The sequence below is a fragment of the Oreochromis aureus genome, linkage group 20, assembly GCF_013358895.1.
Source record: "Oreochromis aureus strain Israel breed Guangdong linkage group 20, ZZ_aureus, whole genome shotgun sequence".
Taxonomy (NCBI): Eukaryota; Metazoa; Chordata; class Actinopteri; order Cichliformes; family Cichlidae; genus Oreochromis; species Oreochromis aureus.
Genome location: NC_052961.1, coordinates 15,876,927 through 15,894,594, shown reverse-complemented (window position 1 = coordinate 15,894,594; position 17,668 = coordinate 15,876,927). Strand labels below are relative to the sequence as shown.

At 39.2% G+C, this 17,668-nt stretch overlaps 2 protein-coding genes across 2 annotated transcripts; both read right to left on the bottom strand.

Annotated features, from left to right (window-relative positions):
• Window positions 1-349: 349 nt before the first annotated feature.
• slc17a9b (solute carrier family 17 member 9b) lies at window positions 350-12,691 on the bottom strand. The gene is made up of 13 exons (XM_031745520.2): window positions 11,950-12,691; window positions 11,196-11,393; window positions 10,560-10,699; window positions 9,006-9,105; window positions 8,595-8,725; window positions 8,379-8,475; window positions 7,560-7,656; window positions 5,804-5,891; window positions 5,665-5,699; window positions 5,387-5,502; window positions 3,459-3,514; window positions 3,351-3,380; window positions 350-2,967 (listed from the first exon to the last, which is right to left on the bottom strand). Exons 1-13 carry the CDS (start codon window positions 12,078-12,080, stop codon window positions 2,789-2,791), a joined length of 1,398 nt encoding a protein of 465 aa, XP_031601380.1. The 5' UTR covers window positions 12,081-12,691; the 3' UTR covers window positions 350-2,788.
• Window positions 12,692-14,154: 1,463 nt separating this feature from the next.
• Window positions 14,155-16,967, bottom strand: LOC116324787 (glucose-induced degradation protein 8-B homolog). Its single transcript, XM_031745521.2, has 5 exons — window positions 16,845-16,967; window positions 16,359-16,488; window positions 15,985-16,181; window positions 15,688-15,885; window positions 14,155-15,212 (listed from the first exon to the last, which is right to left on the bottom strand). Exons 2-5 carry the CDS (start codon window positions 16,474-16,476, stop codon window positions 15,039-15,041), a joined length of 687 nt encoding a protein of 228 aa, XP_031601381.1. The 5' UTR covers window positions 16,477-16,488; window positions 16,845-16,967; the 3' UTR covers window positions 14,155-15,038.
• Window positions 16,968-17,668: the final 701 nt, after the last annotated feature.

Genomic DNA, 17,668 nt, shown 5'->3' with positions numbered 1-17,668 from the left:
ACGAACCTGGTGGAACCTGCTTTGGACTGGTCTAAATAATGGACTCCACATAAAAGGTTCCCAGGACAAACCTTTATGGTTCCTGAAAAGCTTGAAAGCTTTGTGTATGAAAAGGCTCGTGCAGAAGCTGGTGATATTTGTTGCAAACCGACATTCATGAAAACTTCATGGCTATGCTGTTAAACAGGAGGACCCCTTTATACATAACAGGAGCTGTGGAGTATCTGGAGATTGGGAGGCACGCCATGTGCGCGCCTCATTACTGATGCTGCACTGCCTCTCTGTGGAGATGCAGAGAAAATACATGCAGTGTTTTCTCTGCGCAACACATTGAAGAAACTCAAAATAGTTGACAAAAATATATTTTTTTTATTCAAACTCAGGAGCTTTTAAATACAGTATATCTGAAACACATTAGAATACTGCATTTTCTTGCATTATTGTATTATTCTATCTAACGTGTACATTACAGGTTATCAAAAACTATTTGTCAGAAGGCTTTCAGCAACCTGTAGTAAGATATGTTGGCGAAAACTATTTATAATGTAAAAGGTTTACATTTTCAAGATGTGAACATAACAAAAAAAAGGCATGCGGGCATTTGTAAATAGTGCAGTGCAAGCATCTGTGAGATCCAGCATAAGAAAAAAAAACTATTGAAGAGTGATTGTTTTGTACAGTAGTCTTATGTAAGACACAAACACAAGCGTGATCTGATGTCCCCGCATTTGTGTTGTTGTTGTGATGTCATCACAAGCTCATAACCATAACTATAGCCCCGTAACACTAACCCCAGCCCAAAATCACACCCTAACCTTCTTTAGTGGACATGGGCAGGGTTTTTTTGCATGTTGCAAAATCGTGACATCATAAAAATGTGACCAGTCACTTACAATGTTGAACATGGACCAACATTAATTATGATGATCAAGCAAAACACACTCTGTGTACGGCCACACTAAAAACATAGTGTTGGAACAGAATTTTAAGAGATTTGGGGAAAGATACTCGATTTTAGATAAGAGTTTTTTAAACGGTAATCATAATTTATGGCTACTTAGGATTATATTTTTTTCTATCAAACACAAAAATAAATAGGTAAAGAAAAGTTCATTTTTACTCTGAAAGACAGAGAGCTAAACTTTAAATAAATCCAATGACTTCATCCTTTTTTGTAACAAGTGACAATGCCAACATCAGAAATGCACTTCATATTCTACCTAAGTATACATGGAATAAAATCCTAGAAAACATAAACCAATGTGGATTTGTATGCAAATAACAGTAACAAAAGACAAAGAGGCAACAAAAATCCAACAAATAAGGCAACTATCAGCAATGTACAGCAATCAGCAATTGACACTTTGTTACCACAAAGGTGCATGTCTTGCAGTTTTCTTGTTGCTCAACTGAGGCACGAAATAATAAATGCATAGATTTAAGGTATCAAATAAGCATCTGGGCCTAACATGAAAACAGAACTTGTAAAACTGTGAACGCCAAAGATAAACATTACATTTACCTAAACCTTCAGACAGAGTTATGCAGCTAGTTTTACATTGCTACATAGGTTTCCAGTTCGATTGTACTGAATCTGATAATTTATCGTTATCTCGCCTGTCCCCTAACATTCATCACGTCACTGTGTAACTTGGAGACTATTTCAAACTGCCTTAGTGACAGCTCGCACTGCCCATCATGAAAAGTTAATGGATGCCCTCCCAAATACTGATATCACTTGCTGTCTAGTGCCTAAGTAACAAACGTATTAAGTGCGATAATAATGCAACCTAAAAAAGTTTCTTCTTGAAGAATCGTGTTGTCTGCATGTGTTGTTTTTACATCATTATGATATCACACTGGTGATTATTTAGATATATTTGTTGTTTGTCATCTAACCTATCTATTTAGAACAATTAAAAAAAGTTTTTGAAACTCTATCCATATAAATATAAAATTACTCAAAGCAATTAGGTGAGGTATTTCTATTACATGCAATTACAAATAATGAAAATACAATTAATTAAATTAATTATTAACCTTTGGTCTTTCAACTTAAAACAAACCCTTTGAGACAACGATCAGCGAGAGCGCACTTAGGCAAATCCTTGCTGCCATAAAGCTCTCGGTGACTCGAACCACAGAAGGTAAATTGTGTAGGACATTAAACCGCCTTTAAAGTAATTAGTGGCTGGGTAATGAGGTGTCACTCAGATCTCTCAGTGACGGCTGAGTGAGGCGTACTAATAAAAGACTTCAGGTATGAGAGACTGGGCTGTCCCTGTGTCATCCACACCGCCTAACCCATCCCTGCAGGGCAAAAACAAACCACCTCGGTCTGTCACAGCTCTCACTCTGGAGAGTGACACATCCATCACTCTCATAGTTCCTTCGGCACAAACACAGCAAAGCAGGGGGCTATGGCTTTCAGTTAACAATCTGTTTGATTTTCTTATTCCTAAGTAACACAGTCTGTACACATGTTAAGTGTAAACTATTTTCCATGGAGCCTGGAGGTAGTGTAGTCTTTCCTACTTCCACGTTCTTCCTTAACTAGCACAGCACCCTTTAACACAGTTGTCTTCTTTCCAGGATCCAAGGTTAAAGCCCGACAAGACTTTTCAGTAACATTGTGCAGGCTCTGCTGTGTGCTGCTGTTGCAGTCAAACAACCACAGAGCCAATCAAACTTTTCATAATTGTTGTGTGCAGTTTCATCTATAAACTGGATAATATTGCAGCTGCTGTTTGCCCGAGGTCACATTCAGGTCCCTCCAATAACTGACGATTTAGATGTGTATGTTGTGGTGGCGGACCTTAGTAGAGTCAATGTCAACCCGGCGTGCCTCAGCGAATGCCAGGAAGGTACAGAGGCCAAGCAGGTTGACCGTGGTGATGAGGGCAAACACAGAAGCCCATGAGCCTGTCGCCTCAATGAGATACCCCGAGAAGTACACCATTAAGACCCCTGCACAGGAACACAGAGTAGCTATAAATAGCAAAGCAGCACAAAGAGGGTAACAACATGTGCAGTGTCTTTAAAGTGGCAAAACTATTCAATTTGTCCCAGATCTAAATTTCTACAGAGAAAATGTCAGTCTTTCCTGTGTCCCTCACAGGACCACTAACTGTCATCCCCTCATCCCTGTATTATTCATCTGACACAAAATTCATCATGGTCCCTTGATGAAATATGCATGGGACAAAGAGACAAGCGGGACTGACATTCAGCACATCACCTCAAAGTTTGAATTTAGAGAAGTGAATCAATGATTTCACTTAAAAGCATGAAAGCAACTGCTGGTAAATGATTAATGACAAGTAGATATTTTTTAATTAATACAAACTCACCTGAGAAAGCACCGCATGTATTCATAACACCTGGAAAAGAAATGTACAGTAAGTACTCGTAAGGTGTGACATTTTGCCATTGTTCTAAAACACATTTTTAGAACTTACCGAATAAAGCGCCAGCACAGGACGGAGCAAGATCTTGAACATTTACAGAAACACCACTGCAAAAGAAAAACATGTCATTGTCAATTTGAACTTCAGAAATGACTCTAAATACATTCCAAACCGCAACAGAGTATAAGCCTAACTCTGAATGGCATTCTTTCCCATAAAAAAACAGATGGAGAGAAAATCTGTCTGTACTGTGCTACTGCTGAATGCATATTTACTGGTTTATTGCACACATATCTATATCAATTCTACTCTCTTTTAGTCGTCATGGCTGGAACCAGAGTGAAGAATAGATTTTCTTTAGTGAGTTCGAAATATCATTAATGGAGCCACAAAAAAACAAAATGAAATACATTTTTTGTCCAAATTATAATCATTATATTTACTGATTATTACTACGAGGTAATACAGGTATATAACTTATACTTTTTATTTACACCATTTATAATATGTATAAAATGTAGTATTAGGGCCACATTAAGAAAAAAATCTATATTATTGATTGTTTTGAGAATAAAGTTAGAATTTCAAGAAAAAAGTCAAAATGTGGAGATTACAGTTGATTCGAGACCAGCTGCCACGGTTGCTATCTGAGTTAGTGAAATCATACTTCAGAATCAGCTTTAGTAACAAGGAAGGAAATGATTTTTTTCTTTTAGCACATAAACACTATCTTGTCAGACAGAAAAAACACATGGCTGGTAAAAGGCTGCTAATGAACAGATGCAAAGTCATTGAAGGTTACCCCCCAATGCAAAAACGATGTATGCTGTATCGCAAGGCAGCTGATCAATTTGTTTCACTAAATCATACAAACAGGGCATTTTGTAGAGGGCATAGTAGCCGTGGCAGTTTATCTTGAAACAACTGGAATCTGCACATGTGAAATATTTTCTCAAAATCCAATTTTGAGAAAATATTTGAGATATATATATTTGAGAATTGTGGTCATACTGCCTCATTGTTCCTCAAGCTTCCCCTTTCAATATGCAACTGAATACACTAAAAGAAGTGCACTCACAATTTAATTTAAAGGATATCTGATTATTTTTATATATAGTTTTCATATCTTATTGCTTTGAACAAATCCCTTAAAAGCCCCAAACCACCAAAGAACTCATCATTTTTTTCTTATTCTTTTTTATCCTTTTCTTTAGTCACTCTTTTTTAAAATGGATCCAGTTCCTCTGTGCCAAAGAGCTCCAGTGTTGTTCACAAGTTATTAAATACACATCAATGAATCATACCATTGTAGCGGCTGTGCCTTCATTACCATAAACCCAGGTTGGCTTGCATACTTATTAGCACACCAAACATGCATTAATGCATTCTTTAAAAATTTACTTTGGAAATTATTTTAACTTATTAAAATTAAAGTCAATGTTTATGCCCTGTTTGCAGCTGGGATGACCTATTCCAAGACAAACCAAATGTAATAAGGCACTACTAGGTAAAGTGGTTAAAACATAAATGCTTACAGACACTGATCCGATACAATGACAACTAGACAAACTGCATGCCTAATAAAAGCTGAGACCTGCCATGTCTTCCTTGGTTATGCCTGAAGCGGTGAAATATTTAACAATTTAATTTCTAAGAAGCTATGCAAATAAGGGTAACATTTTGAAATTGTAGCATCAAGTTTGAGTGAACAAAACACAAAACAATCTCTCAGGAAACACCACATTCACATGTAAAGCCTCACTAACCTCACATCTGCACAAATACCCACAATGGGGCATCACAAAAACATTTCTTACTAAGGAACAAGCAGGTTAAAGACTATTTAATATTTGATCCAGGTGCGTGGGATCAATGTGTTCTCATAAGCACCTCTGTCGGGTAATGTTTAGAAAAGTTCAGGGCTGCAGCATAAGTGTGAATACAGCTACAGAGGGTGAGGAAACAGTGGGTGCCAGTACCTGTGACTGAAGGTGGTGAGGCCCATGGTGGCAGACACAAATGCTACAGCCCAGGGGAAGGTAGTTGTGCCACACAGAAGAAGGGTAAACACACTGGACACACCCATGGAGAAAAACTAACACAGATTGATGGACACATGGAAAAAAACCAAATCAAACACAATTGTACATAATCCATTGCTTACGCAGAGTAAACAGGACAGTCATGCACTTTGTACTGGGAAGAAGAATCGCACTAAACATACAGCATACAACACAGCAACTGAGAAATATTGTACCTGCATCAACTTCCTCACTGATGCCGTATCGAAGCCTGAGGGATTCAGAAGAGAGATTAGGGAAATCCAACGTAACAATATCAGTGCACTAAACATTTAAAATAATACTGATGTACAGTTTATTTCTCTTATTGTCTACCTTGACTGATGAGGTGGTCAGAGAGACAGCCACTAAAGAGGGATGACGGTATGGCCACTAACCAAGGAATGACATTGAACACCCAGCCCTGAAAAGATTACATTTGTTTGGTTTATTTGACCACATACCTTTACATACTTCTTGTAGTGTATCAAGGACATGTGTTGTTTTAGTGACCTATCTCGGTGATGATGATCCTAACAATTAATGACAATTAACTGTCACTTAATGATGCCTTAAAAAGTCAACCAGTCTAATAAATTATTTTTAGAAGATGGATGTAGACATCCAGTGGTTTCTTGACTGCATTTTAAAGCCTAAGCAATAGCATTTTAGCCACTTGCATGCTTTTAAGGAACCAGAGGAACCCATGTTTAGGAAATAGGGCAGGGTGCTAAATATACTTGTTCGTCAAGTATGCTAAATATAAATATACCTGACAAACCAGCTGCACTTGTAACATTCCTCATACGTTGCACAGACACGCGTCACTGCTGGTGTCAATCAAAACTAAAGTTTCACTTATTAAAAAACGAAACTTCTTGTTGGTCCATACGTACACAAGCCACATTATTTGTCATGTGATGCAAAAGTCACCAACATCAGGACACAAATCCAACTCAGTGACTCAAAAGAGCACAGGTAAGGACCAGCAGACATCTACAGCTGCCTACATCACCAAATCTGGCAATCAAAGCGGCCACGGCTAAAAATTAAAATCTTAGAAAAACCAAAACACGTGAGTTAAAACAACAAGAAAACCCACCAATCATAGAGCTGTTATGAATTTGGGACATTTTTGTGCTAAGTTGTAAACATGCTTTTTAGTGGTGTTTGTTGATTTGGACATTTTAACATGCAAATCTATGGAGATTGCCTCTGTTTTGAAGCCAGGCTCAAGTGGCCCCTTCAGGAACTGTAGTTCTTGTAGTTTTTCCAGCTGCTTGGTCAGACAGATTTTCAAATTACAATGCTCAACATTATACCATAAGTAAACATGTTTGCAGCCTAGTACAAAAAAAGGAGGTTTTGGTCAAAAAAACACCTAATATCCACTTCCATAACAATTCCGGGAGGTTGATTTAATTTTTAGTTTTATCCTTTCTCATAATCTCCTTCTTAAATTTAATTAAGTCTTAAAAGATGCAGAATAAGATGCCCGAAGCTAGTTCACCTCAGCTAATTTGAGTCACTGAACCAGATGACTCAATTGCACTCGTGTTGTTTGTGCCTTTTGGAGCACATATAATATTGCTGGCACCATTGTTGCTGGTTATTTTTTCCTACAGCCTATATGTGAATTCTAAAGAGTCAAACTGTAGTATTTTATTAGTATGTTACTCAGCAGATATCTGTGTCTGTGCAATGCAGCAATACAGTCTATGATTCCTCCACCGTGTCATTTAAGTGGTCACTTCTGGTTCCAAGAAACCAGGATGGTGATGGCCAAAATTCTAAAATCAAAGCTTCAAAACAGGAGTTTACAAAAGAGTGCATTTTTCCTTGACTTTTCCTCAAGCGCCACCATTTGGTTGAAATTTTAACCTATTCAGAGTTTTGATTTTTATAACTGCAAAACTTAGAACGTAGCTCAAAGCGCCTTTATTTCTAATTCTAGTTTCACAAAGGGACTCACATGGCTGTAGACTCTAAGTGTAGTAAATAAAGGTGCGGTCTTTAATATTTTTATCCCTTATGCCCTTTTGTTATTGATTAGTTTGTTTAATGATCATAGGAGTCATGAGAAAATAGTTACCTTGGCATCGGGGAATGTGTCTTTAAAGAATGTTGGCAACCATGACAAAAGAGTGAAGAAGGTGCTCGCCGTGCAGAGGTGCGTCACTATTACGGCACTGGTTATTGAATGAAGAAAAACAAGTCTCAGTGAGCCCATTATAATTACACACGTACTCATTCTGTGTTTTTTTAAGACACAATGACACATTGACTTAGATACTGTTTTTCCTGTTAGACAAAGGTTTGTATTTGTGCTATTTGTTATTAACCGATACCTCTATGAAGGTATGATGCATTATGTTAAAGTGAGCCAACAGCATGGTAATATTTATAAGCCCACATCTATTAAACTATCATGTAATATGTGGAAGTGTCAGTGGGGATCAGATCAATTAAGACCACACATGTACTCTGTCACTGTAAATGGAGCACATCAGGTGTATTACAGTGTATAAATATCTGGGCCATAGGGAGGGACTGGAAGGAAAAGACCTCAGAGGCATGATTCAGACAGCTGAGGAAACCAGACATAAATCTGATAATAAGATGTTTCACGCATTTCCACATTCCTCCTCCTATTTTTTTTCCTCCTAGCTCAACACACATGCAATGGTTACAATTGGTATTCTGAAATTTTGAGGTTGCAGTAAATCAGCCGAAGCATTACATCAGAACCTGAAGGCACACAGGCAAGATTATTGCTGCTTATCCATCTGAATATGAAAACAAGCATGCAGTACTGCACATGTGCACAGAGCATAAAATATGTGTACAAAAATTATAGGTGTAATTGCTCATAAAGTCACACCCTCACAAATCAACACTAGCTTTATCTCACCAGACAGCAGGTTGTTTTAAGAGCCGTAACCAATGTCTTTTGGTCAGTTTGGACTGGGCTCCACTGCTGCCCAGGGACTCTAGGGTGATTATAGGCCCTACAAAACACAGATAAAATACAGGAACATGAGCACAGAAGAAGACGCTGACTCCAGTTGAGCAGGTACAAGATAAGAGACAGCACAGAAACCACTGACACAGCTGAAGCATCACTTGCCTTCTCCTTTGAGTAGATATTTCCACATGCAGTAGGCCCACAAGACTGAAAGAAGTCCAGAAACATAGAAAACACTCTGCCAGCCATAAAGGTCCAACATGAGGGAGCCTGCCCCCCCAATTACCAGAGTGCTGGGAAATAAAACCATAACAAGACATGACAAGTTAAAGCACAACCCTGTAAAAAGACATTTCAGCATGAGATTAGTATGACAGAATTTTATTGTGAAATTTGTTTATACATTTTTACAGAAACAATGAAATCACCATATTTGATAGTAACTGCTATTAAAATCAATAAAAGCACAAAAAAACCTTCTCGATTTGCAAAAAAAACACCCAATAATGAACTAAGAAGGAACACTCAGCCTTTTCTCACTACTACCCAGTTATTGCATAACATTTGACTCACCCCAGATAGGAGCCACTACCCACGGTGCTCATGAGGAAGCCTCTTTCGCTTTCCACCACCTTTTGTGAGCACAGACTTGCAAGAGAGGGGTAATGAACTCCTGATATGAAAACACAAAGCATAGCCAAATTTTAGAAGGACTTAAGGTTCAGCGGAAGAACGTTTCACATTACTGACTAATAAGACAAACATAAAAATGTGACATAAAATAGAAACAGAGTAACACATCTGATACTGTGCCGGGTTATTTGAAATAAAACAATGCAGTCAAATCAATTTAAGGACACTTTTAAATGACTAAACCTAATCGCTGTTCTAAAGCCAAAGAAAGCAAAGTACAGATGTCTGTGTGACAAATCGAACATCCCACCAGCAGAGGTAAATATGTCTTGATTGCTCAACAAATATGAGAATTATTATTTGCTTTCTATATATAAAGTAGCCATGATGATTGTAGGGTACTCAAAGATCCTGGATTCCTGGGATCCCACATTTTTAACATTAAAAGACTAGCTAGTGCAAGAGTGTTTTTAGCATTTCTTTGTTGTCTCTGCAGTGGACACGTTCAAGTCACATTCCTTGTAAGTGTTACTGACAAATTTAATCATTAAACACAAGACAAACGTCCGCAAACATGAACCAGCTTGGACTTTAACATGTGTCTGCACGAGTTTATGTGGGTCAGATAGCTTATTTCGACTTCCCTGATGCAGACAGTAAGCGGATGCATTGCAAACAGAATTTTGTAAGAAATGCCACAGAAAATAAATGAAAGACCATTCACTGGCAAATGCTCTTGAGGCATTAAAGCCAGCAGCAGCTGTGGTCAGATGAATGATGTCTGATTGCCCATCCCTACTGTTCTCATGCGCAATATCTTTAGAGCACACTGAGAAAATCTCACCAAATCTGGGGCAAACATTCTCTTGGACTCAAAGAAAGTCACTCTGACCTCACATCGCTTTGTTGTCTCTTCAGTTGTTGTGAACATGATATCTCAAGAAACCCTAAAGGAAATTTTGTGCCTTCAGGTTTGGCACAAATGTCTTCTTGGGCTCAAAAAATGTTTCAAGGTCACATAAGGCCATAAATAGAATAATACGCTAGTTATGAGAAGAAAACTACAAAAACATTAAAAAGGGGGGAAAAGAGTGGTGACATTTTATATTCAAAAGGTCAAAGATTTGCATCATTGTGATATCTTAAAGGTCTGAAAAATAATCAAAAACCTTCTGGCACTCACTCAACACTGTATTTTAGAAGCCACCCTCTTGCCGGACACACCGGGCCCTCAATGTGAGTCCATTTAAACGAGGAAGCTCGAATGACCTTTTGGAACTCCCAACTCTTGGCTGACGATCGCCCCAAAAGCATGACTTTTGGAAGGACATGACTAAAAACAGCAATTCCAGTTGCAAATAAGTCTGGCAGTTATCGGGAACCAGAAACTGCGACCCATGGGAGTACTATCCTAGACCTTTTTCATTACCTGGATCTTACACCTCACTAATGTAATCTCAAGTGATGATTTATCTTGCACACCGCTAATCTCACCTTGCAGTAGGCCCATGAGGAAGCGAGCTAGTGTCATAGAGAGGATCGGCTGGGAGCAGAAGTGGGCCAGGATTGGGGTGAAAGCTGTCATTGAACCCCAGGCTGCTGCAGACAGCAGGAGGACCTTCTCACCTCCCACCCTGTGAACAGAGCACAGATGGGTTGCATTAGCTTTAACTTTTGACTTCTAATATATCAGCTTAGAAGAATACACTGAGAGGTTTTAATCTTTTGGATAACTTTGGCTGAAAATCTAATCTTAGAGAATATTTGATATAAATAAGGTGAGCATGTAGATCAAGTATTTTGGACTGTTAACAGTTTCTAGAGTGGGCAAAAAACACACTGTGCAGACACCCATGCAGCTTATCTGTTAATGACACTGTGACTTAACATGATATTACAGGGAAAACATCTCGCTCAGTACATCACATTATCTCTGCAGACTGAGCAAACACAACTGGGTTGGTTGCGTCAGTGCCAGCACGGTTCAACATGAAGCGGCTTGATTTTAATTACAACTCTAAAACTAGAAAAGATGCCGACTGCAAACCCACTTCAGAGTCCTGTAGACACAAGATATTTCTGAATCATAAACCCAGAGCCTATCAACTTATAGAGCTTACGCTTTCTTACCGGTCACTCACGTAGCCTCCGAACACCTGAGTGAAGCAGTAGCCCCAGAAGAAGCTGCCCAGTACCATGCCGGACTCCCTCTTGCTCCAGCCGAACTGCTCTGCCATGCTGACGGCACAGATGGGCATCGCCACACGGGCGCAGTACAGGAGGCACGTCCCCAACAGCAGCACCACTGTCCATATCCTTGCCACAGGCCTGCACCGGAGGAGAGCAGAACGATTTGAATTTGGCGGCACATCCCCCAACAGCTGGGGACAAACTTTGGACTTGTCAGACCAGTTCGTAGGGGCTCTCTTATCTACAGTATGTGGCGGAAGCAAATCCAACCTGAAGAGCAACAGGGGTTAGTGGTGATGGGTTCTAACATGGTTTAGTTAGATCTTTACATAATCTTTACTACTATTCAAAATGTACATCATAACTTTATAATAGTTTATGACAGTGTTTTCATAAAGGTAGCACTGTTATTTCCTTCTTGTTAGCCAAAACGGCACTGCATAAAAGCACTGAGCCATGAAAGACCAGAAAAGATACGTGTCACCAGCAGATACAGTACTTCAGAAACCGCGGATGCATGACCTTAAGGGTGAGAGGACCGGCAGGCATTAAGTGTCATTAACGATTTAAAAGTTAAAAACTCTCCCCCCTCCATATGGCCTCTGTGAGCCTTTTTGGGGGTGGGTTTAAGATAGCAGAGTTGTTAAAACATGGTTAAAACGAGCCCCGATGAGTTGGTGTTACCAACGGTTACCTTGACCAGCTGGTGTTGTGTTCAGGCCACTTCTTATGACACCCAGGGACGATCTTGGCGGGCAGATGGTTGTCCTTGTGACAGACCAAATCTGGATTATAGGTCTTGCCATATTTTTGAATAACTGCCATTCAACGCGAGGTGACGGACGGCAGCCTCTTCTCAATACTCCGGGTATACTGCACTTTCTTCTCTTTCCGGTCGATCAGCGAGAAAAGTAAGCGTTCGGGTGAAAAGGGGAAATCTTCTCGTAAAAGTATGCGCGAAATCACATCATAGGATCTCAACAGTGAATTCCATAACCCGTAAAAACTGGACTAACAGAGAGAGAGGAGGTGATCGCCGTATTCGAAACAGAGCTAGAAGAGGGGGCAGTCTGTTTTTCCTGATGCCCTAGGAGGAGTAATCCACGTGTCAGTTTTTCTCCCCTGCCTCCTCCTCCAGCCAGCAGCCACGCAGCAGTTCTTCTTCTCGTCGGTAGGGTTAATCAGGAAGTGGTTTAGCCCGGCTGTTTCAACCGTTACCATATCATCTGAAACGTCAGAGAGATGCCTGTGACTCCGGGCCCTCGGCGATGATGACGGTGCAGCACTGCAAGTAGAAACAGAGCCTCCGGGGAGAACCAGGATGGGCTCTGTCGGTGAGCTGTCCTTGCCGGATGAAGATGTGATTCTCCCCGTGCTGAGACGCAGCTGTCGGGATGGGGCACAAAAATGCGCAGCACCTAGAAGGTTGATGAAATGCTCCCCCGGCTATCCTATCTGAGTTAGCAGGAAATTGTTACATAACACGTCAGCATGTATGCTGGTGGGAATTAATGTACGACAACAGTGTAAATTAACAAACTTTTTGATAGTAAAATATGAGGACAAATTAACAGCAGACTTCACCTATATATATATACACACACACACACACACATATATATATATATATATATATATATAAATACATTATATATACAAATTATATATATATAGATGTAGATGTAGCTATGAGTGATAGTTACATCAGGAAGAAGGAATGTGAGACGCTTGAGAAATACCAAGGGAGATGTGAAGGGTGAGGGCTCTTGCAGATCCTACAAACAAAATGAGAGATCTCTGTTCAGAAGAGCGCAGTTCCAGGAACAGCAAAGATACTGCGCTGGACCTTCAAGCTCCCAGGCCTATGATAAAGGACCCAAGCTTGAAGGATAAAGACTGCCCGCAGGGGCAAGTTGGGAATTTAAAATTTTTCAGTTACATATTTAGTCATCAGTAAAACAGTTACACATTCATAATGCTCATTCCTTTTCTTTTTGGCTGCACGGTTTCTTCCTCTTTTGTTCCCGTCTGGCATCTCCATATTCAACATCTTTGTCTGGCATATCCATTTTCCCTCCTCTTCACATGTCCAAACCATTTCAACCTTGCCTCTTTATCTTTGTTTCCAAAGCACTTAACCTAAGCTGTCCCTCTGATATACTCATTTCTAATCCTGTCCATTCTTGTCACTCCCAATACAAATCTTAATAGCTTCAGCTCTGCCTCCTGTCTTTTTGTCAGTGCCACTGTCCCCAAACCATGGATCCAGACAAACACAGAGGCCTCACTGGCATCTTATAAGCCTTCCCTTTCACTCTTTCTGCTGTCCTTCAGTCACAAATTCCCCCTGACAATCATTTTCACCCAGTCTACCCTGCCCTGCAGTCTCTTCATCTTTCTTGTGCACTGTTAGTTGCTATGGATGACAGACCCCAGGTATTTAAACTCATGTCATCTCACTAGATCTCCTTCTTGCATGTTTACCTTTGCACTTATTTTTTTCCTATTCATTCACATGTACTCCATCTTGCTTCTTATACTCCAGAACATACCTCCACCACTCCAGGCTATCCATCGCTCCCTACTCTCATCACAGATCACCTATACATGAATGCATCAGTAATAAGTATGATTCACAGGCAGGACACTTTCTAGAGTTAATAAAGTGAACACTTGTTTCACAGCATGTCATTCATCATTGTGTCTCTTTCAGTGAATTCCTATAAGTGAAAGTATGATATTGTTTGTTTGGTAACAGTCAGTATAACATGCTAATGTTCAATGTAATTGGTAAGCTGTCATATACCATATTTAATGGAATTAAATATACTTGAATGCTTTTTACCTCTACAGTTTGAAATCTCTAGAATTGAAACACACCAAGTCTTTCAACACTTGCCCAGTTTAAAAATCCCACTTTTATTGCAAAATAATATCCCAGCAAAAAAAGAAAAGCACATTAAATTTTGCAAAACAGCGACTGGTTTCATAAATGTAAATAAATCCATCTGTAAAAGTGCCTCCATGTCTGCGGACACATTATCCATTCACATCTTTAAACATTATCGACATTATTTAAAACACTGAAACTGAGGCTGCCTTTACACTTGATGGCATTCCGGTAATCCTAGATTTCCCCTCTACTGCTAATATTACATTTAGTTTGAAAGTCTTTGTGGGCATCTTTTTGATAATGCCTCAAGCAACAATACAGCATAAAATCTGAAGCAGATTTTAACTTTAAAAGGTCACAGTAGCTTCAAACACCCCAAGTATCAAGTTGTGGCTACTGTCATCACACAAAAGTAGTAGCTGAAAGACCAACAGCTTAGCTGAGCAGACTTTTTTTCTAGGGATGGAATATATGTTTATTTGAAGCAGTGCACACTAAGCCAACCATTTATCCTGATCAAACTTTTCCTCCTCTAAGTGGTCACACACAGAAACTGATAGCCTAATTTAGGCTTTATTCACACATTCCAATGCCAACAACTTTCCCTGCCAAAAGACAGAAAAACTAGTGTAACTTAAGTATACTAATTTTATATAAACAAATATGTAAATTAGAATACCAAGTGAAATACTTGCACGTCACTTTAGTGTGAGAGGTCATTTTAAAATGCCATCCAGTTTCCTGCACATTCTGAGTTAATAAAGTATCAAAAAGCAACCCTTACAAAAAGAAAAGGTTGTACTCTATATGAGTCAGTTTGTTGCGGGGTATGAATAGATAAAGGAAATGTGTCCATCTTGTGATGCTGTGGTACTTTTTCACTTTGATCCTTATTTTGGGTCTTCAATGGTTCCCTTGCTGAGGTCAGTCATTTTGGGATACTTCACTTTCTTTTGGTCAAGTTCATTTTGAGCCCACAGCAGCAGCTTCAGGAGCTTGGCCAGCTTCGGGGTTGACTCTCTGTTTTCATAGTCTAGTACACACTGATTTACTTCACTCCACACCTAAAAAAAAAGGAAAGCAACATATAGATTAATGTCTTGTGTATGAAAATGAGATCACTTCATTTGCTTTTCTCAGACTATAAAAATCTGTCTTCAGAACTACAGCAGACATCACAGGACAAAGGTCACTTCCTGTTGAATGGTAGTTTTTTCTCACACCATCACCAGCTGCTGTTCATGGGGGACTGTCTGATTGTTAGAGTTGTCTTTGCAATACTGTGGGGTTTTAAACCTAATATATAAAATTCCCTGAGTTGACTGTTGTGGATTTGTACAACATAAAAAACTGAATTGAACTGAACTTTACAAACGCTCACTGGGTATGAGTAGTACTGACGATTTAAATCAGCTTCTTATGTAAAACTGCTAGAATGGTCCCTTCAAACAGTTAAAGGACACTTTGCCTATACAAAACAAATAATGGAATACTTCTTTTTTAAAATCAGTTTAAAATTATAACGTGTGCTGATTCTACCTTTTGCCTCTGCATCATGTTAAGGAGGTCTCCAAAAGGTGACTCTTCTGGGTTGTCAAATGCCAACAAGGCCAGTGTCCTCTCCATCTCTGTCAGACATTCTCGGCTTTCTTCCCCCTGCTCTGCTAGCTGAGACTGAGCAAATTCAAGGGCAGCTTCAGTCTCCCTCAAACGAATCAGCTCAATAAGATGCTGCTGCTGCAAAAACCAGAAAGCCATGGATGCAATCAGGTGTTAAAATAGCAAGGGATGCATAACAAGAAGCAGTTATTAAAGGACAAACCTGAGATGTCTCACCTGGAGATGAAAGTAGAGGTAACGATTTGTATCCAGCAGTTCTGGGTGCAGACTATTGATTAAGGCGATGGCATCCTGGATCTGTCCTTTCAAGATCATTTCTCTGATCTTAATTCTTTCATCTAAGGAGTCCAAGTCCACACTAGGCTCTATCCCAGACTCCATCCTGAATTTCTCTGCTGCCTCCTTAAAACCCTCTGTTGGACAGGAAAAACAAAAAAACAAAACAAAACAAATATATATATATATGTACACATAAGAAAAAATCAGCACCCAAAATCCACAAATACATCTGTACTTGGCTTTAGGTGTCTGTAAGAATAGACATCTGAAACCCAACTTTCTGTAACAAAAACCACAAAAAGATACCTCACCTGTCACCAGGTAGTTCATAATCAGTCTGTTCATATCAGCCCTCTGGATGTGGACATTGTTGAGTTTTTCCATCCATTCCTCCCTTGTTATATCCTCCGGCTTCTCTGCATAACTCATTATGATAAGATTCTGCAGGAGTGCAGCGGGGTTATGCTTACAATTTATAAAGATATAATTTTAGACACCGTCAATATTTGCTTATGTAGTATTAACGGTTTATTTAACTAACTGTAAGTCCTTCAGCGTGACTGCAACATAACATGACACATGAAATTCTACGTAACAATAGTTTGGGCCTTCTCTGAAAAACACAACACTGAAGCCTGACTTTCGTCAACACGAATCAAAACAAAGATAACCTGCACCTTTAAAAGCATAAACTTCGGATAAACGCATCAAGGACGAGCCTTAATATATTTAATTATATTCTATTAGTATTTATATACGACATAATAGCCACATAATGGGTACTTATATCACAATACCTGAATATTTTGTCGCTACTTTCAAGCAGTAGCTAGGTAGCTAACGGAGGGTAAGCCTCTTCTTCTTCCTTCGTCTTCCTTATTTCCGGTAGCAGAATGTGCCTCAGAGAAAATGCTGCCCCCTACAATAAATCCAAAGCACAGCAAATACACAGTCTGTGACAAAGTCCATTGCGCATAAAATATGCAGTTTTCAGTGCGGTTTGAAGAGGACCACAGGTGTAGAATAGGAGTTAGAACAATCTAAAATGTCTGTATTCATGTCTCTTCTTCGAAAAAGAGCTTTCCTCAGTAATTACCGCGAAATTAAGTTACTGTGAATATCCTGATGAATCCTGAACTTGATACTTTACTCTGAAATCAGTTCAAATTATCAACTGACCAGACTTCCCTTTATATTGTATTACAGCTATTTAAACGATCATTTCACTGGTGAAGAAAATATATTATGATTGCATAATTCAATGGTTTTAGCAGTCTGTGGGGTAAATATTATATAGACAGTACTGTACAAAAGTCATGAGCCACCCGTATTTCTTTCAATGTTGCTTCCAGGGAACCAGATTTTCTTGTAATTTTGTTAACCTGTTCTTGGCTGCCTTTTTTAAAATCATTTTAGTCAGGTTCATAGCCATTTTCAGAGAAATATATTTTTTGTCTCTTAAGCCACTTAACAGTTACCGGTGAATTGTTCAAGCATAAAAAAGCACTTAGTTCGAGGGATGAACCAATGCTGTGTTCACACATACCAGATAATTTGGCAAAAGAAAAAAACAAACAAATTTTAAGATGTAAGTATCTTTATGCACTTTGTTACTAGCGAT

Bases quoted from the DNA above. Each gene is read 5' to 3' on its own strand.
- slc17a9b (XM_031745520.2), bottom strand. From the start codon at position 12,080: ATGGCAGTTATTCAAAAATATGGCAAGACCTATAATCCAGATTTGGTC. The intron at 8,726-9,005 runs GTGAGTCAAATG...TTTATTTCCCAG, and splicing joins GGTAGTGGCTCCTATCTGGG to CACTCTGGTAATTGGGGGGG. The intron at 8,476-8,594 runs GCAAGTGATGCT...TGTGTTTTGTAG, and splicing joins ATATCTACTCAAAGGAGAAG to GGCCTATAATCACCCTAGAG.
- LOC116324787 (XM_031745521.2), bottom strand. From the start codon at position 16,476: ATGAGTTATGCAGAGAAGCCGGAGGATATAACAAGGGAGGAATGGATG. The intron at 15,886-15,984 runs GTGAGACATCTC...TGGTTTTTGCAG, and splicing joins ACCTCTACTTTCATCTCCAG to CAGCAGCATCTTATTGAGCT. The intron at 15,213-15,687 runs GTAGAATCAGCA...CTTTTTTTTTAG, and splicing joins ACATGATGCAGAGGCAAAAG to GTGTGGAGTGAAGTAAATCA.